The sequence below is a fragment of the Apis florea genome, unplaced genomic scaffold, assembly GCF_048593485.1.
Source record: "Apis florea isolate Af1SG1 unplaced genomic scaffold, ASM4859348v1 contig_3493_pilon, whole genome shotgun sequence".
In the NCBI taxonomy this organism is placed as follows: Eukaryota; Metazoa; Arthropoda; class Insecta; order Hymenoptera; family Apidae; genus Apis; species Apis florea.
Genome location: NW_028256772.1, coordinates 1,872,082 through 1,898,673, shown reverse-complemented (window position 1 = coordinate 1,898,673; position 26,592 = coordinate 1,872,082). Strand labels below are relative to the sequence as shown.

The window sequence follows — 26,592 nt, the reverse complement described above, 5'->3', positions numbered from 1 at the left end:
ATCATACATAAGCAAGATTAGTATGCGTGCCCTACTCCTCATGATTGAAAACACTGTTTTAACAATTCAAAAAACGTATTGCTACGTGACATGACACTTCCACAGTATTTGCAATTGTAATATTTTAATTATTTCTTTTTATTGATATCACGTCCCATTATAAGTTTTCTTTTTTTTTTTTTTTTTAAATTCCAGTTTTTATTTACATCCATTGTGCATAACGTTAACGAATAGTTATGTAATAATACAAAATGACAACATTTGAATTTTGTATACTTTAAGCAACAAGTGTCAAATCATTATTTCTAATGTGTTTATGTGATTTGTGCGATAGGGTTTAAATTATATTATATCATATCTGAAGGATATTTGCATTTCAGTTTTTTTACGTAGATAACGTAGCAATGTAGCAATTCGCATTAAGGGATTTGTATGAAATACCAAGTTAATATGTGGATACTTTAAGTAATTTTCATTTGATATGTGATAAGTAGATTCAATAATCGGTATTTGCAAAAGGATTATTAGCTACTCTGTCGTTCTGGCTTCCATGTTGTAAATAGACTTCACTGGAATAATGCATTTTAATTTGTTTTCCATACTTCTATTCTTAGATATCTTTATTTGTTCTTTTATTTGTTAGATTACGTTGATTAGTAAATAACGTGACTTTCGAGTTGATTGTAAATAAAATTGACATATTGATCTGAACTAAATTCAATGATCTGAAAGCTATTGCCTTTGACGTTGATGATAGCAAAGTTCAATAAGTCAAGTATTAGGATTTGTTGGCCACAATACATGGATCTATAATTATTAGTCGAAAGGACTAATAATTAACTGTCATTGGTTTGTTAGTATAGTTTTAGCTTTTGCTTGTTTATTGTTATTATCTTGAATCCCAGAAATTGCGTTTAGAAGTTGAAATCTGTTATTAGAAAGTTAGAAAAAAGTTAGAAAAAAACATATATCCAATTGCAATTATCTGTGAGAGCCATATTATTGTCTAATTGTTCTAAATTTATCTTAATCATAGTAGCCTATATCTTTGGAATAATGGAAACTTAACATTTTTTATTCCAATTTTGCCATGGCCTTTAATACCTGCCAATACCTTATTGCAGTTCCATTTGATGATACATGTTATATTTTGTTTAGTTTGTGAAGCGATTTTTCTTTCAATTTTTCTTTTGTTAGAAAATAATTATGCAATAAAAAAATTTTTTATTAAAGTAATTGTCATTTGAGACAATTAAATTTTGTATTATTTTATTGATTTGATTATGAAACTTTTCTAGATTATAGGATTTTTATTATTATTGTTAATATCATTATCTGATTCAATATTTTTGTATGTACGATTTGAAGTATTATTATAATTGACCGAACAATTGGATTTATTTTCTTTGTTTCGAATTTTTGATTTGTCATTCTATAGAGAGATTCTTTGTTTGCCGGATATTTCTCTTGTCAGCTAACGCAATTGACTTCTTCTTATGTATATATATATGAATGTATACATGGTCTTGTTGAGGGCATTGTGACGTTAGATGATGTTGGGTATAAACTGGTTTCCTGTTGCAACAATTCTTAATGATCCAAAGCTTAGCATTTTATACATTTGTAAGATCTTTCAACCCTCGATGGTCTTATTGTTACTATTGTGTTGCATATCAATGTAAGTATAACGTTAGTCATAAAGTTATAACGATAAATATAAAATATATTGCTGATATCGTTCTCATTGTAATTTCATAAGGATTATTTTCGTATTTTGTGGATCGAGCTATAAAGATCGAAATACTTTAAGCTCATCGAAATCTACAAAAAAAAAGTTTTCTTGAAAGTAGTTTCTAAATAATTCACTTGTTACATATTTTATGCCCAAATAATTTATTATTTGAAAATTGAAAAAATTTTACTCAAATGAGCATTACAGAGACAATTATCGATATACTTATTTTACCAGTTCTATTTATTAATAATTAATTAATAATTTTTAATTATTTAAAATACAAGAAGCGCCCTCTTAGTTGTCGCGTAAAAATTCTCAATTGTGAAAAAAAAATGGCGCTGGGTTGATTTCTCGACAGCGCGAACAGTGCCATCCTGTGGCGAGCACTGGTAGAGCACAGCAGTGTGGCAGATAAGCGAAATAACGACCCGTGAGAGACATCGAATTAACGTGTAGAGAGTGGTAGAGACAGAAAAAGCAGTGGAGAAAAAAAAGTTGGTGATAAAGAAACGGTAGAGGCAAAGTAGGGAAAAAAGAAGAGAATGGGAAACATGGAGAGGAAGAGCGTACAAGATCGGTTGTCATGCAGGCAGAAAGAGAGAGGAGAGATAGGTCGGGCGCCACGGTTTAGCGCCATGGCGCCGGCTATATTACCGCATGGCGTCACTTCGATTAAGCCGTGCAATCTAAATGTAAATATTAGCATACGTAATGACCGGGCATAACGCGCGCGGGAATAAGAATAGATGAGAAGATGTAGCATGGAGGGAGGGTTGGAAGGTCGCGGGGAAGACAGCGAATGGGAGGAGAGGGGATCATTGCGAACCTTTCCTCTTCCAATATAAGGTTGACCAATCCTCTGGTAGCTACTGGATCCCTCTTAGTTAGCGTTCACCTTTTATCTTTCCTTATATTGCTCTTTATTCTTCGGCATGCTTTATCGTCATTAATTTTGTGTCTGCCTCGACTCCTCCTACTTATTCTTGTTTTGTTCTCTTTGTCAATTATTCATTCGTGGATTGCTATCTTATGTACTTTAAATTGCCTCATGAAGGAGCAGAGGGAGCTGATATGCTGATCTTTTTTTTTATAAGAATGAGGTTTAATGTTGCGCGATTGTTCATTTATTGGTCCACAGTTTTTTTAAGAGTAAGAATAGATACGTATATGTATTTAAAAGCGGTTCAAATGGGAACGTAATTATACCAGATTCCATACAGGTCAACCTCTACGCATAAAAATCCCTAGAATGTTTACGTCTATAGGATAGACTTTACCCGTTACTTATGCGAAAAGAAAATTGTATATTCGAAACTTTGACTACACTAGCTTTCTGGTTATGTTTGTAAAATGTTTATTTTATAGCGAAACTTTATTTATATTTTCTTATAATATGAATTCAAATCAATGGTAATTCTTTTTTTTTTTTTTTTTAATTAAAACGTATATTGATATATATATATAGTATATAGCATAAGAACAAATTGATATAGAGAAATTTGTTTTAGTTACATAATAGTTATATATTAAAATCAAAATTAAGATAAAAATTTATTGTATGTCGCGTTATGTTTTCCATTTACAAGATCTTTATATAAGTATAATAACATTTAGCAAATCAAGATATCGAAAATTAAAAAACCAAATTATATGATAAATATGATTTTAGCTGGCACATATATCAGAAATAATATTTATGAATTTTTATTATCTTAGATGCAATTTATGTTTGTTATTGCGATATTTAAATTTATGTTAACAACGAATGAATTAATTAAATATGCAGAAATGTAAAGATTGTAAATTCGACCTTGATTCCTGTAGATTTTGATCATATAGTTTTATTTTATTTATTTTTTTCGATAATTCAACTTGAATTTATTTTTCTATATAATATGATCGGTATCCTGAAAAATAAGATTTAAAAAAGTTATCATTAAAAGTTTTGGTTTAAAATTCAATAGCTATCTCATTATAGCAAATATCTGTAAAATAAGAATCATTTAAGAAAATGAATTTGCATAACTACATTAGTTATGCTTATTCATAAAAAACTATACAAGAATTAAAAGTTGCAGTGTTGACAAGTACGGATTTATTTAAACTAGTATTCCTAGAATAGATAAGAACGCTATTTAAAAATGACATAAGTATACGCAATCATTAACCATTTAAAAAAAAATTCTCTAGATTTTTTTATACAAATGCAATTATAAATACAATAATTTTAAAACATTTTTATAAATTGAAATGATATATTAACGCGATGATCAAACGCATGAATATCCAATACTTATTTATACATTTTTAAATTATTTTATATTTTTGTATTTTTCAAATATTTGAATTATTATATTTTTCTACAAATATGATAGTTATTCATTTAAAATTTATTTGAATTCTATTTTTGTTTGTAGCAGCATAATATGCGATTATTTTTCAATTTTGTATAAGCACAGTATAACAGGTGAATCACCATACTTAATATCTATCTATAGCGAGCATGGATTTTACAGATGTTTTGAAATAAATATTTCAACCACGTATATGAAATAAAATATATAATAATCTTAAAATTATAATTATCAAAATTAGTTTTCATCTCATATATATTATGAAGAAAATCTTAAAGATCTTTTTCAAATCCATATAGAAATAGATTTTCGATAAGCTCAGAAGAGTAAAATTCAATGATATAATATTAAATATCTTTTATATATATGAAATATATAGAAATTAATTCGAGAATTATATGTAAAAAAAATATTATTTAAAATACAATCTCGACAACATATTAAAAAATCATTGAATTTATTTTATATCAAATACTAGTCATAGTCTTTAATGATTAATGAAAAATTATACTTGAAATTATTCATATTAATATGAAATCATCCTTCTGTTATAAAATAAATTTTGTTAATATTATATTATTTTATTCATAATGATATTCATAATGGCAAAAAAAAAAAAATGTATAAATAGTTTTTTCAACTCACTGTATTTTCTTCTAGTCAAGAATATTACTAACATACTATATATATATAGAAATTTTCTATGTCCATTTCTCGCGTGTTCTCCGTCTTGTGTTATTATTGTTGTGTCCGCATCGTTGTCTGACAGGCTTGTTGCCCCCTGCTGATGGAAGGTGAAGTTGCTTACAGTTACTAATACAAGATCGTCTCCTTTTACATCTTGTGAAAAGAAACTATAACCTGTGGACCCGTCGATTGGGCCTGTCATATTGATTCTTATTGATCCAAAGAGTGAACAACAATATCTTAAATATTGATATTCGTTTATTTGTTGAATCTATGAACGTCGTTCATAGAAAAAAATCGGAATATTAAAATGTGATCATGATTAACATAGCAGATTAATAATAGTATGATTCTAGTTCTAATTTTCTAGAAATCAAGAAGATGTAGGGAAACATCACAAAAATATATTGAAGCTCAAGAGTTTTTGCACTGGAAAGGAATGTCGGTCTAATTGGCTGGAACGCTGTCTTACTCTTACTTAAAATGACCTTGTCACACATATTTTCCCTATTGGCAGAAAATATCACATTAGTTCGATGCGTAGTAAAAAGAGGAAATAAGTTTAAGAAACTAAATAAAATATAGTGATAATGAATAAGTAATAAAGATAAAGATAGCCGGAACGAGCAAGAAATCTTTCTTGCTTTAGTACGTTGAATGCAAGCTTCACATAGTATTTATTGTTTTCATTTTAATCCATAGTATAATTTATAATTTCTTGAGATTACCATTTAAAACGCATAATGAGCGACATCTAGCGTGCAAAACGTATATTATATTTACATATACGTTGCAAGGCAAAGGTCGATGACCGATTGGCTGCAAGTGATTATCCTCAAAATTCCTTTACTAGTTTTTTAATTTTGTTTCTCTTTTATACTATCGTCATGCATTATTGCAGAATTTCAGATAAATATTCTCGAAGGTTGTAAAATAATGAAAAAAGGTAAAGTTATTATAAACAATGTTTTAAAGAATATGAAAACAACGGTCGGTTAGCCAAGTCCAGTGATTTTGGCGCTGTTTTCACGCGCATGCTTAATCCTGAATAACGATCGACCTTCGGTCAAACGGCACCACGTGTCAAGTGTCAATTCTCGCATGAATGCTATTAAATTGGCCGTAACGCTCTTTCTAGTCACGTTCAGCTGCCGTAAAATCTGAAATCTACACACCTTGGTTTTACAAAAAAAAAAAATAACCTATTATTTTTCGCAACAGTGTTTGTGTTAAATAATGTTAATAAATATTTTTTAAAATAAAATATAAATTTAGTTTTATTATATATATATATAGGAATAAAATAATCATATATTAAATTAATTTATTTACTATTAAACATATTTTTTCTTACTTTTTACTTTCATATATTCTCTGACGTCATAGATTGTTTTTGTTGTTTTCGATCATATTTTGTTAATGAAAGACGATTCTTTTTTGAAAGTAATATATTCATTACGTATTACGTATTATATATAATTTTCGTTAATATGATGCAGAAAATTTGTGATGACTTCAATTCAATATCTTTTTAACGTAATTTATGACTACGACAACCTATTATGTAATAATCTTATATTAATCATGCATAACCTAATAATATATCATGTTAGTTTTTATAGCTTTTTTTTTTTTTATATAAAAGATTGCACTTAATTTAAATTTGTAATTTAAATCTTGATATATAATGAAGGATTATGTAATAACGTTCAATCTTCTCTGTGTATATTAAAAAAAAAAAACATCAATTATAATGATGGTAATAAATTAAAATTTATAAAAAATATTAATTATATCAATTTCATACCTTAAAATTCTATAAGAATAGAAGAAAGGATACTGCATATAACTGCAAAGAGAAAGAGAAATTAGAAATAAAACTAGAAAGAAACTAATAGGAAAATCTGCAGTTATAGTGAAGCAAATATCCATAAATCTATAGGTTAAGTGTAGGTATATATAGAAATGAAAACGGATAGAAAGGTGAAATGTGTCGTGATATTCCACAGCTATTAATGATGGTCACTGTCACATTTATTATATCAATTAACGCATCCGTGTGATTGGATTAACACAGTATGCCATAAAAATAATATTCAAAGTAGCATTGATTGGCACTAATCACTTTTTTTCTATCCTGTGCTATTCTTTACATTTTTGAATGAGATTCAGTCTCTCTCTCTTCTGTCTCTGTATTTTTTCTGTATTTTTTATATTTTATTTCTTTTATTTAATTTCTTTCTCTGTTCACCATTTTTTACATTCACTTTTTTCCATCGACTATTTTCGTTCAATTTCGAATCACTCGGTATAGTTATTATAGATACGCCATGATGCAGACTGATTTCACATCGCGATTTGACAGTTTGAAACACGTATCCATTATCTTTGTTGGCAATACATAAATAAAAGACAAAAAAAGAAAAGTATATTTGTATTACCTCTTCTGATCACGATATATGATTTTAACAGTGAGAGAGAGATTCGATATAAGTATACAAATGTTACATCAGCTAACATAAGGCTTCGTACATACATCAATGCTCCTTACGAAATAAACTTTAATAAGAAGTTTCTCGCTAGAGGTCTCGACTAAACGAAGTTTCGAGGACAGTAGCGCGCATGCGGCTATTTCATGAGGTAATAAAATATCCTTTTTACGAAGCCCACTTTTGTGTTCCTTTACCGATTATACATAAGTTAAAAAATGAATATTGATGTTGTTGATTTTTTTAATTCTTAAAGAGAATTAGAAAGGAAAGCCAATAAAAAAATAAAATAGAAATTTAAATCGGTAATTTGATCATCTATTATGTTCTAGGTACTGATATAGTGCAAGATGTGCCCGTGCAATTAACCTCCGAGGAAGAGGAACGAAGTCTAAAACGTAACTGTTTCCAACTAATATACTCAATCAATCCATTTTAAAATATAATTTTTAATTTTCATCTCATATATTTTTATATTATTTTAGATTTTGGAACACTTCTAACGGGTAAAACATCTCAAGTATTGCGTCGCGATGAGCCAAGTCCAACATCAATATACAACAATGCTTACAACTATCTCGCAACAGGTCGTTTTACATTTCATCGCAAAAATCTCTATTATTCTTTCTATTTATCAACATCAACCCCTCGTCCACGAAGCATACAATTTATCGATGGATCAGGAAGCATTTTGGAAGAACAAACGATCGATCCCATTGGTGGAGTGTATCAAAATGCAACAGGTAAATTATGTGGAGTGTGGAGAAGGGTTCCACGAGATTATCGGAAGTTACTTCGCGATGAACGTTTACACGTGTCCTTTATTTGGGAACCATCGGCCACCTTGACAGGACAATTGTCTCGTTATCGTGCCTTATCCACGGAACAGTATTCTTCTTTGTTGGAACCAACGATGGGAGTGGATCGTTCATTGATGTCAGGCGCAGGAGCCACCGCCATAGTCTCAGCATCATCGGCATCAGCGCCATCTATCCACGTATCCTTAGTATTTAACGGTGTTTTTTTGCCTAACGATGTTTCCGAAGTTCCATTGATAGTACAACTAGAACATATGGAGAAGGACTACGTGGTTCTACGGGAAGAAATTATAGTGAAGAAACCTTCGAACGAATTAAACTTCGGGGAAGTTCGGAGTGCCTTATCAGGGACGGATCTTCGTTTACTGACTCGAGGCAAACTCTCCATTAGCATAATGTCTAAAAGAGATCCCCAAGCTCTACGATTGGCCGGCATAGTAGGCCCACGTACCAATTGCGAGATGTATCAGACTTTGCTTCTCTCGGAAACACCTTCGGCCGCTTCTGGTTTGGCGTGGGCATTTTTGGATCATGCTGGTTCATTACGTTATGGTGTTCAATTAATAGGATTGGAAGAAGAGAGTCCTTTGGTAACTTTAGTAGATGAAGGAGGCAAACGTCGTACCGAATTGGAAGATCTGACGCCCTCTCTAGTAGATGGTCTAGCTAATGGATCCCTGGAACGTCCAGGGCCACGATTCCTCGAGCCTTTGTTCAACGGAGAACTCGCAGTTGTTGCTGCTTCACACGTTGGCTCCATGTTGCGTGGCCGATTGCTACAAAGGCCGGTAGCCGATGCCAGAGATACCGCTGCACCTTTTCTGCTCAGACGACTGTTCCAAGAACCTGTACACCCTGGCCCAGTTGGTTTGGTGTGGACAGCTGTAGATTTAGACTGTTCCCTTCATTACGAACTTGAAATTGCTGGCTTTCCTCAAACATCTACCAATAATCATGAGTCACGTACGTTCCGACTTTACTTAGAAACCATGCCCCTATTGGCTCAAGGAGCACCTGTAGCTAGAAGATTATTGGAAGAGTTTACTGGATACATCTTAGAAGGTTCCGTCACTGGCCTCTCACCAGTCGAATTATATAGAATCGAATCTGGTATTTGTTTCTTGGAAGTGACCGATAAACAGGCTGAAAGGATTCTGAAAGCTCCATTCAAGGCTAGAGCGCCGCTCAGCTGTCTTCCTCACTATGCAGATAATGATGTCGCCTCAGTGATCGCGTATAATCTTCAACCACCCCGATCGGACATCGAAACTGGCGCTTGTTTTCATGAGACTAGGTTCTATGAAGAAGGTACTCAGTGGACTTCCAGTACAGATCCGTGCTCCATGTGTCATTGTTACCGTGGATTAGCACAATGCGATCCAGTACCTTGTCCAGCCCTCACATGTGCCCAGAGTAAGCAACTAAAACCTGCTCCTGGTCACTGTTGTCCAATTTGTTCAGGTATGCCATACATTATTTTTATATTTTTCTATTTCTGAATTTAGAATAAACAAAAACATAACAAATATCAATAAATCACAGTTAATTAATAAGATATATAGTGTTATGTACATATATATATAAAGTTAAAAGATATCTAATATTAAAATAACATTTCAAAAGATATGGATTAAATCTAGTGTGCATATCTTTAAGACTTCATGAATTGGTCTTTACTAGATATATTTTATAATAATTTGATTTTCTTTTTAATATTAAAATATCTTTATTTTATTTTTATTAATTAATATCTTTTAGAATCATATATTTCTTTCATTTCTTTATATTTATTGAGAAGATTATTATATCTGTTATTGGATCTGTTAATTATTAAAGAACAGAATTTTCATAATGTTGAATAACTTGTAGTTAAAACACCAGATTAATTATTTTTGTTTGTAGAGAATTAAAGAAATAGCGTGGTCGATATTCAATCCGATTATCTGTGACATGTTCCGTGAAAATGATCATGTAGAATTAGTTATGCCTGTTAATTTAAATTACAAGATCGCTCAGTAATCATGATACAAGACGAATTATTTTGCAGCTTGTCCAATTTCATCTGTCACTACTCGAGTGAATGTTAAAAGCTTTGCTTTATAGAAACATGGATTGGTGGTATTCAATATACAGTTATAAATCAATTCCTAATATATTCTAAAAAAAATTGATCCTTTATTTAAATAAATTTATTGACTATTTATATTTATAGATTTTTTTACTATTTTATAATATTTTCAAGTTTTTGAAATTACTTGTCCAATCTAATAGTTATCCAATTGAAAATAGCTTCTATCAACAACAAATATTTAATCTTAACAACAAAAGTTTCTATTTAAAAGTACATATCTTCATGTCGTGAAGAATTTCATCAAATTCATTGATTTTTCTACGAAAATTTGGATATAATTTGTGTGACATAGGTCCAGGGATTAATATGAATGGGACAGGAAAAAATGTCAGCTCCGTAACAAGAGGTTGCACACTGGCTGGCCAGTTCCATCTACCAGGAGCATCATGGCATCCTTATTTACCCCCAGTGGGATTTGATACTTGTGCAGTTTGCACATGTGACGTAAGTTCTTAAAAACTACTTCATCTATTTTCTATTTTCCTTTCGTTATAATTTTCGTTATGAATTTAATTGATTGTTGAAATTTAACAATGGATTTCTCCATTATTTAATTATTTCTTTAAAATAGGCGGAGTAATCCTGATTATCAATAGACTATATAGAAAAAGTATTTTGATTTTCAACAAATTTTTCGAATTTAATTAAAAGCAAAAAATGAATAAAAAATAATCTTTTTAATTATATTCACGCGCTTATATTTGCCATTAAAAGAATATAATTCATTTAAACAAAATTCCAAATGTTTTTTTCAAGCTACCAAGCTATTAGTTTTTTCCCAGCTACAATAAGCTGTGACGTAAATGTTCTTTAACTTTAGGTCGAATTTCGAAACATGTTGGAATTTAAATGGTCCTGTGATGCGGAACAAGAGAACTGAAACGCGCAAGGCACGAAAGTTTCGAGGCACGGTTCGAATTCCATACAGGCGACTGACTTTTTCCAGATTCTTTGTTTACCTCTTTACCATACGTTCACTCTTGCAGCCGCCGGCCAGTTTCGTAACGATTCCAGCATCGGTGTCGATTCTGCGACATATGCTATAATGCTCTTGTAGGTAACGCTTATAAAAGGCCCGCAATGAAAAATTTAACCAAACGCTGGGGCATACTCGTACATGCGCGCTCATTCGTGCGCGCATGCGTGCGAGTTCGTTGCGCCAGAAGAATGCGGTTGCTCTCTGCCGAGTCATGAAAAGGAGCTTTGCAAACGCGGCAATCGATAATCAGTGACAAGCCTTTCTAAATAGATATTAGAGAATTGTTTGAAGTCATGCCTGAGACACATTACACCAAGTCATGTTCATTATCGAAGATAAGATGCTGGTTTTGATTCGTTGCTTGTCACTTAAATCGCGCTTGACTAAGTCCGTATATGTAATAAGGAGAAATGCCGATGCCGGATAATATATTCGTATTCGTTGACAAATCAAGAAGCTGGTATGATAAGTGTTCTATTTGACTTTATCTTGAATATATTTTTCGTATCTATTTGGATTTCAATTCATACAGTGGAATTTAATTATGAATCATACATATAGAAAGAAAAGCTATGCAACTATATAGTTCTAAGTTTTTAATCTAACCTCTCTTTATCACAATTGAAAAATTAGAGAAAAAATGACGTAAAGAAGCTTTATTGAAAAAGCTTAAATTTTTAATACTTTAGTTTACCCTTAAAGAAAGTACAATGTAAAAAGTACAATGAATTTAATCATATTGTTTATAAAATTAAATGTATATAATTATTATATATATAAGTATTGTTTTAACATTAGATATTTAATTAATTTAATTAATATCTATATTTAATATAATATTTAATAATTTAATATAATATAATTAATTAATATTTAATTATAATAATAGGCCATCATAGTATTAATAAAAATATTAATTTTTTTTATGGTAATCGCAATTTTATTTAATAATTGCAGAATAAAAAATCATAAGTAACATTTTTTCCCCTTATTTTTAATTAATATATATATATATATATATATATATATATACATATTTCTATATTAATGAGATCATATTAAATAGTTTCGATATAAGATTAGCATTAAATTTTAACTATGGATATTCATTTACTTTATAGCCCATCACGCTAGAAGTGAAGTGTCCGCGAGTACAGTGTCCACCGTTGGATTGCGATGAGAAGATCGCTTTTAGACCTAGCAAGAAGGCTTGTTGTAGACAATGTCCAACAACAACACCTAGTTCGGCGATGGGAAGTGACACAACTCGTTTGCCGCGAGATCAAGCGGCACCATCCACTAAACGCACTGCGGAGGAAATATTGGCTTCCGGCGGCTGCAAGAATCCCCTTGGTAGTCCTTATGAAAATGGAATGGAGTGGCATCCACGAGTTCACTCACATGGAGAAATGAAGTGTGTCAAATGCAGATGTAAGGTGAGAATCATTGATCAATAATTTTACGTTTCTTTCTTTTTTTTTTTTTTTTGGACTTAGTTGAATTGGAAATTATAAGGATTTTGGAAATGGCATTTTTTTCTTTTATAAAGTTAAAATATTTAAGCTCAGATTAATTCTTAAAAATTTTAGACTTTGTAATATTACAGATCTTGAATCAAATACATTTTGAATAACTCAATGCTATTATTTATGAAGCATAACGTCATGAGTGAAAATTCTTTGTGGTTTGTTGTCTATTGGCATTTTTTTTTTTTTTTTAATGTGCGATAACTGCAGTAAAAATGAGATTGCACTAATGTATGAAAGCACAGACGTTCCCAGATCGTAAAGGGTTTGCGGCTACCAATTGTCCATCAATTGGTCATTATTTGAGGCGGATAGAATGCGTTCCGTTTTGATCAGTAGTGGCGCTCGTGCGAATTTCAAGATTATGATCACACATTGCGGTAGAGAGTGATCGTTCTAACCGCGATCACCAGAGCATCCATGCAATTTGTAGCCGCAGCGAGATTAGAATGATACGTGAATGCATGAATTGAATTTATGTATAGAATAATTTATGCAACCCCGCCGAGATATAAATCAAAGATGTAGGTTGAATTAATGTTATGAAAATTTATATACATATATGTACATATTGGAAATATATATATTGCATTTGTTTAATATAATTGTGATTTAAATTTCAATTGTAGATAAAAATGAATGAATATTAAAAAATTAGAGGTATGATATATGAAATACGAAAAATATTTTATATAAATTGCATAATTATTTATGTAAGTTTATATGTACCATCACCATCTTTAATGGATTTTGAAAATTTATAAATTATGCTTTCAAATGTAATAAATATAACTTGATTTTAAAAGAATGAATATATACAAGAAAATTAAAATGAGTAATTCTATTTATAAATTAGTTTATACAATTTAACAGATATATTAATTGTATTCATAAAAAAAATTAATTATTTGCAATCATAGCAAAATTGATTACTTGAACATCTGCAATTTGAAATTACAAAAAAATAAAATACGATTTTTAATTGTATATACACTAAAGAGAAATATAGTTATAAAGAAAATACTTAAATCTAATATCTAATACTTAATAAATTTTTATATTATAATCTTGCTAAAAAATTCTAAACAAAAAATACTGAATAAAAAATATAAAAATCATCTTATAAAGCAAAATTATTATACATATTGCAAACTTCCATTATTAACATATTAATATTTTAACTTCGTATATGTAAAATAACTCCTCGTATGTATAATGTTGAGAACTAGTTGTACAAGATCGTCATGCTATTTTACTCAGTGAGTGCGACAATTTCCGGTTTACACGATCGCTCTTAACCTCTCATCAGCCGCATTCCACTCGTGCTTAAAGGTGACCAACACGATCGAGAAGACACAACTTTACTACTTTATCATCAGCATGAATCGAATAATATATATTATTTATTAAATTTTTCTACAAATCCTTTATGTATTATTTCAATAGAATATTGAAGGTTTCTTAAAGCTAGATTTAAAAACATTTAATATTTAAGGGAATATCTTTTCAACATTTTACACATATATGTTGAAAAGATATTCTTGTAGAATACAAGTTTAAATAGAATGCATCGATATTTTTGATCTTACGTATTTTTTTTACTTCTCGTGCAACAATATATGTTCTATAATTTGGAATTAAAAAGATTAATTAATACAATTATGCAAAATTTTAACATCAATGATACTTATATTAAAATATTCGATTTTAATGATTATTTGCATTTTCTTTGTGATTCTAATTCTATTAATAATGCTTTATTTTATCTGTAGAAAAACTTATCTTTCTGTGCATTATCATATCATAGTTTCCCATAGTTTTATAATGATAGTTGATAACAATTTTTATTCATATTGTTTCTAAAATAAGAAAAGTTCTATATATAAATTTATATAGAATATTAATATTCAGTATATAAATTAAATAGCAAATTTAAAATTTTTTAAAAAATTTTACTTTTGGTATATTTCTTCTATTTTTTTTTTTTTTATAACTTTGGAAAAATTTCTAATTTTAAAATTTAAAATTTTTAAAGGTATTCTAGCGAACGTTACTGATCATTTCAAGTAAGAAATAAGAAATTCTCGTGGACATTTTCGTTCTCATTTCATTACTCATGCGAAGGTCTCATCGAAAAAACGGTTTGCCTTATTTTTACGTACAGCCTCATAGTATATACTCGTTAGAAGTTCTTCGATGGCAGCCTCGTTGCGATATCCAGACACGGTCACGACCAGAGTCCTTTAAGGAGAAAACCTTTAACCGGACTTGTTCGCCTGGACCGACCATTAAGAGGGTCCATCCATTACGATGAAAATGGAACGTGACTACGGATCGCGCGAGCAGACCAGCATTACACAGAGAAAAAGTTTCGTGTCTCTTCGATTCCGAGATTACTGTCGAGATACTCTATGTTTCCTTAAATTGTACCGTACATCTATCTTAATTATATGTGATTTAAACATCATTTTTTAATAATAATTTCTATAAAAAGTGAACAAAATTTTGCCCAAGAACGTTTTTGATATATTTAATTTTGTATTGTATCCGGTTTGTTCTTCTATAATGTATTTTATAATTTTTATAATAATTAATTTATAACTATTCACACAAAGTTAATCAATATACGAAATAATATAATATTTTTACAAGAAGCACAGAATAACACATCCGTTCTGTTCCGTGTTTCGAACACGACTGCGTAAAATCGAAATATTTTGAATGACAATCGGTGTTATGATTTTCTATATCGGAGTTTACATTAATCATAACATTTCATATTGCGGCTGTCAAAGCTTATAACAATATCTTAAAAGAATATATATATGTTAGTAACATTATATTTCATATGTATATATACATATATATGTAATTGTAAAATGTAATATATATATATATATATATTACATATACATATGTTTATATATTAATAATCATCTTATATAGTTTTCTATATTATAAAGATGAAATAAACGATATTCAGGACAAAAAATACAATATAAAAATTTAGAATAGAAAATGATATTGAATCTAATACTAGTTTTATCATGTTTTCTGAATGTTTGTAGAATGGCGAGGTCAGATGTGACAGAAAACGATGTCCACGAGCCCTTTGCAATACGATCGCACATCAAATGAAACGCGGCGAATACGTGGCGGATGGCGACGATTGTTGCACGGTCCAGTGCCGACGAGCGAGGCGTCATCATCGTAACAATCATCATTCAGCCCGGCATTCCGTGACACCACGTGAACTCAGCTGAGTAGTTTCAACTGTTACGAAGCTTTCTTCGAACAGTGAACTGGTCTAAGGAAACGCTTCAGGATCTTGTTTCTCTTTATAATTATTAAATTCACGGCTTAAGTTATGCCATATGTCGTCGTAACTTTTATTAATTCCAAAACGACTTCAGAGCAATTATGAGAAATTACGAGAAAATGATGGGAGTCAATTGGTAACGCAAATTCGAATAGCAGAATTTACAAATTGTTTTTGATGCCTGAAGTATCATTAATAAATAAATTCAGAAAATATATATATTTAAAAATATTATCTTTTTTAGAATTTGTGAACGGTTTAAAATGATGTAAAATTATTATTAAGTTAAAGAGTAGAAAAATGAATTAAGATTAAATTTACATAATATAACAAAAGTGAACTAAACGAAACCATTTAAATGGAATATAAAGCATAGAGGCACTTAGATTAGTATATTAAAGTTGATCGATTTTGAATAAATGGTATACAAATTTTATATTATAGTTTAATTATTTGATAAAATTAACGTTAAATAATCATGTTGATAAAATATTTTGAAAGAAAATGAAGAATATAAACGATGCTGTGCATCATATTTATCTAATACTAAGTTATCTTACTAAGTATTTTTAAAAGAAAGAACCTTTGAAAAAACATTTAATATTGGAATATTCTATTCAGGAACTATAAATTGCCGGAAGATGATAATCAATGAAACAAAAAGATTCAATCTTTGGAATAATCGGCAGTTATCAGAGGAAGTTACAATAATAATAATATCAATAACAATATAACATGAGCATAGAGGAAGGAACGTGGATCGTTCTCGTCAAGCATTATTCTTACTTATATTCCTGTCGCTTGCTCGATTATTTGCTACAGAGTCCCTTGCAGCACCTACAACCAGACATTTATTAATCAATTGTCTCTCATCAACGGATAAACGGACCGGAAGTCAACTGCTCTCTATCTTTGAATGACCCTTTACATACATACATACATACATGCATGCATATATTATATGCATTTACTTACACATAAATATATAAACATATATTGCATGGTACGGCTATATTGAAAGAAAAAAGGACAAGAGAAAATCTAGATAAAGAAAGAGGCAAACTTGGAGAGAATTTAAAATCGTGACGGTAAATGCAGAACCCTATCGTACCCATCAACCTCACCGAGTTACCCAGCAACCAAAGAAGACTGAACAACCTCCAATGGGTGGCATCAGTTGTCATTAAAGTGTGGAAACATGCTAAGATTTTATATCATACTTTATTAACTCCATACAATTTATTATTATTACGAATTACTATTATTACTAATAGTAATATTACTATTATTAAAATATTAATGTCGATATAACTTCATTAATGTTATAGATTATTATTCATTTTCATTAGTTTTATATCATCATTGTTTATCATTGTTCATTTTCATTGTTTACGATTTATGATGTTCATCATCATTAAAAATTTGTTTTTATTGGAACTTTGATTATTAATATTATTAAAATTATTATAATACTATTTCTATTATTATTTTTAATAATATAAATAATACCGCTATTTTGTTAAATATTCATCACTATTTGTCAACATTATTTTACTAATCACGATTGTTATTGTTAATATCATTATTGTAATAGCCTATAATCTCATCGAAATAGCTTTTTAATAATAACTTATAAGTTTATTTATTATTAGGTTTTCTAAATTATTCGATGGCGATATAATTCTAAATTTACTTTAAAAAAGTATGAATTGTAGCTACAACCTCGATACAAATTCTTTGCCCGTATCACGAAGAATTTGGAAAATCGATGTTCAGCAAAAATTATATATTAAATTAGAATAATACTGAATCGCCATTTTTAAATATAGAAGGATGTGTGTTAAGGTTGAGTGGATAATAGTACGTCAATTTTTTATGAGTATGATAATTGATGAAAGTTAAATAATAATTAATAATAAAAAAAAAAACAAAAAGAACTTTTTAAATGAACGATATGAAGAAAGAAGTATTTGTAAAAATTGTATAAGAATTCTAGCTTATAATTTTCGCGATATTGATCAATTTTTGTTAAATTTGACAATTTACATAAATTCATTTTTTCTTCTTTATCTTATTATTCGAATATGAAGACTAAAAATATAAAAGGAATATATGTATATGATTAATTTTATAACATGCGAATGATTTATCGCTTGTGAATGAAAAATTCGTATACTAAAAATCAATGGAAATAAACATTCAATGAATATATAGTGAAGTCGAAAAATTCGGATATTAATTGATTGAAATTCATTCTGACTAGATATTTTTAATTTTTTCGAAATATTAATTTTCCGAATAGCTTCACTATGAAATTAACTTTCAATTTTAATCATGATTCATTGTTCTTTTGTGCATTTCTTTATGATCTAGTCTAAGTGTTTGGAGTGTCCATTTGGACAAGCTTGCGAATAACGAGCGGTGATCCGATCGTTCATGAAATATGAGAACAAAAAAAGGATAGCGGTTTTATGTATAGCCACGGCAGCTGGTAAGCTTGCTTAACACTTTTTGATACAGCACTTTTTTAGAGTGTGAATGTAAATTACATGGTCAACAGGTTCAAAGCAATGCACTAAAACGAGCAACCTGTATCATATTGAGAGTTTCATTTAACGATTACTGCAATTTTCAATAAAGTATTTGTTTGTAATTGTTAAATATTTAAAAAGAAAGCGTAATTGACTATGAGAAATAAATCTTTAATATCATTATATAATAAACAAATATTTTATTACTGTAAATTTTGTCCAAGCTTTGCTGGTATGTTATACAATTTCTTCCAATGTTTCCATAGAGATAATGCAACTCTCATTGTTACTTGTTACTTGAATATTTTGTAAAAATCTTAACACCGATCAATTGTTAATTTTTTTTGTACATAGGCGAATATGTAACGAGAATTACGAATTATCAATATTGCGATTATTATTCTTATCATTGATAGTATTTATAAATACAATTATATATATCGTATCTCATCCGACTCGTAGACAATAGATGATGCTTATTATTATTAACATTATTTTATTCTATTTTATTATCATTATTATTATAATTATAATTATTATTATTATTATTATTATTATTATTATTATTATTATTATTATCATTATATATAAATCTTATTTTCATGTTTATTTAAAATCATCTCACGTTTTACAAACATATTGTATAAATATAGCTCTTGCTATTTAGATAAACGTTTTTAAATATTAAGAAACAATACTGTATCGTCCTGAAAATGCATTAAGCTCGCGTTTTTTTTCTTAATTTACTAATTGATTGAAACATTGTTGCCAATTTCTTTTATCTGATATGTACAATTTGATTGGTATGAAAATTAAGATAAAAATTATCGTGAAAACCAGGGTATAATCGAGATACACATATTGAATGATTATACTTCATTTATTATAATCGTCATTAAAATTAATAAATCGAGTAAATGACAAGATATAATATTTGAATATGGAAATATATATGTCTATATATTTATATATTTTTTTTAATGAATATTATGCAACGATATCAATTTGTAAATTATTATGTACATTTTTATGTAAGAATCGCCGTGTCAACGCGTTTTTATAGTGCCTTAAAAAAGTTTAATTAACAATCGAAGCGATCAGTACGGATCTGTCAGAGACAGTATTTAGACAATTGTATTATGAAAAATTATGATTAAATATGAAATGTTATTTATAAAAATAATAGAATACTATTTTTTGAAATTTCTATTCAAAATATACGAGATTGTAATGAAATTGTTCACTTAATAATATGATAGAATCTTGTTAATCTTGTATATTGGACGAGAAAGATGGTGATATTTTGTACTGTGCCAAAACGGTTGTCAATTAAATTGTAATTAATCGTTAATTTGCTAAAAACGTATATTATTTCGAGTAGCTTGTTATAATTATATTGCACGTAAGTGACTGTAATGAACGTAATGTGTTATTCATCGAATAATAAGTCAGAAAGCGCGCGCATATGTGTATGTGATGTGTATGTATGTGTGAAAGAAAGAAAGGGAAAAGAAAAGAAAAAACAACTGCAAGTATGAAAGAAGTGTATAACTAATTGTTTATATTGCTATTTAATGCAATAAAACATATAAATGAACATAAGCAAATTAATAATTAGAAGTAATTGTATGCCGATTTCAGTATTTCCATTAATAAACAAATACACTTAATTGAGTCTCATTTGTGGGTTTGTTGTATTGGTTGAAACACATGATGCCACAGATTTTATTTCTTAATATGATGTAGATGTTGGTAAAACATATGCTTGTTATGCTATAACCTATAAGACATCAGCGAAGATTATGAGAAAATATAAAATTTGCTATGATATAACAAATGAAATTCACAATAAACTGATTATTTATGCTTTAATAATGTTTTAACCTATATTAAATTTTTATTTCATTATATAAAAATTAATTCTGATATTGAATATAACATGAAAATATATTGAAAATAAACAAAATTCTGCGAATATTTGACAGTAAGTATGTTGATAAGATAAAACTATAGATAAAATTTATAGTTCATTCAAAGATATAATATGGCATTCAATTGCTGAAATTAATGATATCATTACAATGATATTTTTTATGTTTAATTTTATTTATTATATTACTAATAATATTTGATAATTAAACCATTTTTAATTTTTCACTAAATAAATTTTATAAACTATATCTATAGCCGGACTATACATATCTATACTTATTATATAGTATATATTTATACATATATATTATCTATATCTACACCTACGTTACACATATCTATAAATATACATATACATGTACATATACATATCGTACTAAATAATGTACTGAAAATTGTATTAAATTGTAATGTATTAAATTTGACAATTCAAGACTATATAATAATAATAATGTGCAATTATATAATTATATAATAATATATTAAATATATAATAATTTTTAGTTTGATAAATGTGTGATTAGATACTTATATTGTATAATTATAAAAATACTTGATTATAATTTTTCTTGTTCATTTTTTTTTATTTATTTGAAACCCTCGTCCAAAATACATAGAACAAGATCTATTTTTGTAAATAGCATTCTTAGTAATCCAATTCGTAAATTTCAAGAAAAGAAATCAAATTATATATTACAGATATATATAAATCCAAAAATATAAATAATTAAAAATTTTATCAAAATAGTAATATGCTAAACATTTCTTTTTAAACGAAGACGAAATTAAAATATTCTTGTTACAATTTAGGAAAAAATAACTTTTCCATATTTCGCTGAATTCTCAACATCAAGTGGCAGCTCTACACAAATAATCGTAGATAATTTATATTATATGGAATTTTCACATAAGATTGAAAATTTCGTAAATCAAGTTTTTTAATATCTTAATCTAACAGTCTTTTAAATTTTTAATCTTTCTTAATCTAACAGTTGCCTAACCGATTGTTCTATGATGCTTGAAGATTTTCTTCTGTGATTTCTGCCAATGTTTCACTCATTTCCGATAATTTTCAAGAATTATAAAATCTCAATAATACGAGGATTTTGTTTCCCTTCCAAACAGTTTCTTTCTTTCAGTTGTAACAAAGAAAATATTGTAATAAAATTTTCACAAACATTTGTCACTTTATAATAATCGAATGTAAAGATATAATATTGATAAATTAATAATAATATTAACGAATTATTGATAATAATAAAAAATCAATGTTAAGATATTAAAAACAAGATGCATGTTTTAAAATTAATAAATGAACATAGATAAAAAAAGATTTTTTCTTAGAAGATTGTGCATGGCCGATAACAACGTAATTCAAAAGACTATCATTCTATATGAATTCATCAACGATCCGTGGTTATGATGAATCACAAAAATACCGAATAGATTGTGCAAGTCATCGTGATGACCTTACGAATTGAATTGATATTCTAGAGAGTGCCGATTTTCACGGTTACTCTATACAGAAGAGTTGCGGTTAAAAAGAAAACCGCAATATCATTACGTACTCTGCTCGTGGACTGAATGAAATAGACGAGAGTGTCTTGGAGAGATATGGAATGCCTTTTGGCTGCCGCGTAAGCTGCATCAACGTCTCAAGAATCCATAAAGAACGGAATTCGTCGCGCAGTAATACAACAATGTCAACGATTTAAAAGAGCATTTGAAAGAATTTATTTTATCTTTTTATTTTTTAGTATTTTATAAAATATTGATAACTCTAAAAAAAATCTTTTTCACCATATAACATATTTTGATGATCTTGAAATATGTTATAAAAGACGTTATAAAAGACAGTTTTAAACAATTTTTTCTATATATATAACCATCACTCTTAGTTTTTGATAGTGATAATGTGTATGTAAGAACTGTCATTTTTTTTTTTTATTAATATATTTTAAGTACGGATTAAGATCCGTACTTGGATCCGAATAATCAGTTTCGAATCTTCTATCAAATATAATGTTTTTCTTATTTAGATTCTAACTAATCGGAACAAATGATTGAAATATAAAATGTAAAAAGAAATTTATTAATATTTTATTTATACTATATATATATTGAATCAATTGTCGATATCAGCAATAAAAGTAATAAAATTATATGGATGGTGAAAATTATATGAATTGAAGATAGATTTCATTTATTACACGAATTTGAATATTATATTTAAATATTTATAAAATAAAGATCATTAATATTTAATATATTAAATTATAAATTGGAAATTTATATTTAATATACATTTAATAATTCAAGATCTATAATAATATATAAAATAATTATTCAACAAAATATATATATACACATATTAATTCGTTTTTAAATGTAATATATGTGATTACTTAAATTGCATAATTATTTAAATAATTATACAATTATTTTAATAGTAATTTCCTTTAATCCATTTTTCTTTATAATTTCGATACCGATGCATATTTCAAACCCTCGTCTAGTCCACGTAGAACAAGATCGACCTTTTCAGATGTGGCATTAACTCCTAGCAATCCAATTCGAAAAACTTTTCCAACAGTTGGGCCCAAGCCTCTGCTAATTTCAACTTTGTATCTAAAAAAAATCATACTATATGATACATGCACAAAAAATTTAAAATAAAACGAAAAACATATGACATAAAGGCTTTAATACAATTAATACAATTTAATAAAAATAATATATATTATTCCATAAATGGCAAATCGCATTATTCTATAATCGGCAATTCACTATCCTCAAAGATATCAACAAAGAAATAATCGCTTTGGAGTTAATCTATCTTGTAATTTGATATTCTTTGGTTGATATTTTTTCTTTTTTATATTCTTTTTGTTTTTTTTTTATTTTTGTTTATTATTGTAAATATGACTGATTGCACCATTTCCATTTTTATATAGTTTTTTCTACTGTTTACTCCATAATTGGATGTTATTAACTGGATGCATTTTACTTTTTAAGTCAAAACAAATTAAAGTAATTTCATTATAACTTGAAAAAGAGACTTACTTTTCCATAGCTCGTTGAATAACAATTTTATCATCAATACCAGGTGGCAACTTCACAGATATAACCGTAGATAATTGATATTGTGGAATTTTTACGTAAGTTTGAAGACCTCGTAATTCAAGACCTTTTCTTAATCTGACAGCTGCAGCAGCATGTCTGTTCCATGATGCTTGAAGACCCTCTTCTGCGATTTCCGCCAATGCTTCACGAAGACCATAAAGAAGTGTAGCACTCATAGTGTGATGATATACACGATCCTCATTTCCAAAACATTTCCAATAATTTCCAAGAATTATAAGATCCCAATAAAACGAGAAGGGTTTCGTTTTTCTTTCAAATAATTTCTTTCTAGAGAATCATAGTAAAATTGTCATAAGCACTTATCGTTTTCTAATAAAATTTTGAAAAATAATGCCAATAAATTATTAATAATAATGAAGAATAAATATCAAGATACCAAGAGCAAAATGTTAGACATTAATAATCGACACAGAAATAATTTAAAAATTATATAGAAGAAAAGAAAAGAAAATGAATATAAATAAAAGTAAGTTCTTTCTTGATACATTATGCATCAAGCTGACAGTAACAAATTCGAAATCTATCAGAGTATCATATTAAATAAGAATTTATTGACGATTCACAGTTATGAATCACACAACTATTGAATAAACCATGCTTACCATTCTGATGATTTGATTTAATTGATATTCTATACCCTTTTTCACGATTACACAGTACAAGAGGTTGCGGTTAAAAAGAAAGAAAGAAAACCACGACGTGATTACGTACTCTGCTCGCGGACTAAACGAAATAGGTGCGATTCCTGGAGGGGCACCAATGGCTTTTTGGCTGCCCGCGTAAGCTGCATCGATATCCCAAGAATCCATAAAGAATGGCTCGCCGCACAATGATGCAACCACATCAACGATAAGCAGAGCATTGTATCTGAAATAATTTATTTTATCCTTTTATCAATCTGTAATAAACAATTGATTTTATTATAACATAAATTATAAAATATTTATTTTAATTTTATCTTTAATGTTTTCTAAAGTATTTTATTATACCAGTTTGATAAATATATTTATAATAATTTTTCTTGGAAGAAATTTTGTAATTTTGTTTCAAAAGTGATTTTAAATTATATCTGTTTACAGAGATTTTCTAAATAGAATGCAATGAAAAAATTAAATTCATATTTTATGAACAAATATTCAGTTGATAACAATAGCAATATTCACGAAGAAATTTAAGAAAATAATACCTATGAATAAGTTCACCAAAACCTTCTAATGGTTGTTTCACGCCTGTGGAGGATTCAGCTTGGGCCATGAAGACCACAGCTGGTCTATGCTGTTCTAAAGCAATTTCTAATTCTTTCAATGTGATTCCCTTAGTGTATTCTGTTTCTAATAATTTTACCTACATTTTAAATTTTATATACAATTTATATAAAAATTTAAATCACGATATATTTTAATATTTTGAATTTTGAATCGTTTTTTAAAATTTATTCCTCTTGCATACATTTGCACCAAGTCGATTGGCCATACAAGCTGCTCGTTCACCCCAAATTCCACACTTAACAATGAGTGCAGTTTCACCAGGTTCAAGTAAATTTGTTAAACAAGCCTCCATACCTCCATGACCTGATGCACTTAGTGCCAAAGTGAGTCTATTATTGGTTTGAAAGATGTATTGAAGGCCTTCCTTAACTTCGTCCATTAACTATGAATAGAAACTATATTAACTGATAACTATCATTTTATTTTTATTCTTTAATACTGTTATTTAAATGAGAAAAATAAAATAATCACCATACAAAATTCTGGATGAAGATGCCCAAGAATTTGATTCTGAAGGGATCGAAGAACTCGCTTCGAACAATTAGTCGGTCCAGGGCTCATTAAAGTTTTTACCGGCAATTGTAATTTAGTTCGAAGTATTTGAGGTGGTTCCTTATGAACTGCCAATTTGTTCCATTTATAATCCATATTAGTTGGATTTTTTTAAAATTATTCTAAAAATTATTCTAAAACTTGTACGCCAATTTTATTAGAATAAGATTTCCAGTTGATTGAACTAGCGCTGTTTCTTCTACAGAAGATTCTTTATGACTGAAGTGTTTTCTAATTACATATAACTTATCATAGTTAGAATAAACTTGTGAAATCAAAATGACATGCATTATTAAACATTTCGATAAACCGCGATAATTTTGGTTTATGTAACAAATCAGTGATAAAAGAAGCATTTTTTTAATATGATATCACGACGATATTTGTCGTTTGAAACAAGAAATTTTCATTAATTAATTATGCAAAGATCATGCAATTATTGTTTTAATTATTCAAATGTTATAGACATTATGCAGACAAGTAGTTATTAATTTGTATTAAATAGAAACAATATTAAATAGGAGAGAATAGATAATGAACAAGACATTTCAAGATTTATGAAATTACTAATTGTGACTGAACTGACATGAGAACATAAAGAAATCTTTTCATTGAAAGACGAAAATAGCTTAATACGTTATTGCGATTTGATAACCTCTTGAATATTATCGTAACTTACATAAATAAGTGAATTATTAATTGTTAACGTGAATAAGAAATATTATTAAGTACATTTTTTCATGAATTAATCATAAAATATTATTTGGTTCATAATTCTGATGAAAATAATTTCTTTTATATGTATTCTTGATTGATTTGCATTTAGCTCATAACCTCACGAACTGTTAATATAGCATTTCTTTTGCTAGAAAATATATAGACAAAAGTTAGTGTTAATATTATTATATTAATACTAATATTAATAATTAAAAAAAAATTTCTAAATATTTTTTTTATTTTGTATAATTCTTTTAAATTTTTAAAAATATACTAATTATAAGATTATGATTACAATATTATGTAATCAATAATATATTGGGAATTAACAAATATAAAATAAGTATATATCATATTTTTATAAGGATACAAGTTCTGAAAAATAAGAATATAAATACTGTTATCATGAG

At 28.2% G+C, this 26,592-nt stretch overlaps 2 protein-coding genes and 1 long non-coding RNA gene across 6 annotated transcripts in view; 1 reads left to right on the top strand and 2 right to left on the bottom strand.

Annotated features, from left to right (window-relative positions):
* sog (chordin short gastrulation) overlaps window positions 1-21,077 on the top strand; it is a 73,136-nt gene extending 52,059 nt beyond the window's left edge. For both annotated transcript variants that reach the window (XM_003693521.4, XM_012486251.3), the window contains exons 4-8: window positions 7,598-7,663; window positions 7,751-9,544; window positions 10,507-10,658; window positions 12,315-12,629; window positions 15,788-21,077. In XM_003693521.4, the coding sequence (XP_003693569.1) occupies window positions 7,598-7,663; window positions 7,751-9,544; window positions 10,507-10,658; window positions 12,315-12,629; window positions 15,788-15,982 (2,522 nt within the window). In that variant the 3' untranslated portion in view covers window positions 15,983-21,077. The remainder of the gene's footprint in view (window positions 1-7,597; window positions 7,664-7,750; window positions 9,545-10,506; window positions 10,659-12,314; window positions 12,630-15,787) is intronic.
* LOC116414329 (uncharacterized) lies at window positions 3,546-6,170 on the bottom strand. 2 transcript variants are annotated; one of them, XR_015293507.1, is made up of 3 exons: window positions 6,131-6,170; window positions 4,735-5,951; window positions 3,546-3,642 (listed from the first exon to the last, which is right to left on the bottom strand). It is a non-coding gene; the product is annotated as an uncharacterized LOC116414329 (long non-coding RNA). The 2 variants fall into 2 exon arrangements; XR_004224814.2 differs by having other exon boundaries at window positions 4,735-5,943.
* A 1,610-nt stretch (window positions 21,078-22,687) lies between the features above and the next one.
* Window positions 22,688-26,329, bottom strand: Agxt (Alanine-glyoxylate aminotransferase). Of its 2 annotated transcripts, none has more exons than XM_003693618.4 (6): window positions 25,385-26,329; window positions 25,095-25,295; window positions 24,832-24,989; window positions 24,357-24,512; window positions 23,565-23,912; window positions 22,688-23,129 (listed from the first exon to the last, which is right to left on the bottom strand). In XM_003693618.4, the coding sequence occupies exons 1-6, from the start codon at window positions 25,559-25,561 to the stop codon at window positions 22,976-22,978; spliced, it is 1,194 nt and encodes a 397-aa protein (XP_003693666.1). In that variant the 5' UTR covers window positions 25,562-26,329; the 3' UTR covers window positions 22,688-22,975. The 2 variants fall into 2 exon arrangements, with proteins under 2 accessions (XP_003693666.1, XP_086769012.1); XM_086912886.1 differs by having other exon boundaries at window positions 25,095-25,308; window positions 25,385-25,662.
* Between the last annotated feature and the right edge of the window lie 263 nt (window positions 26,330-26,592).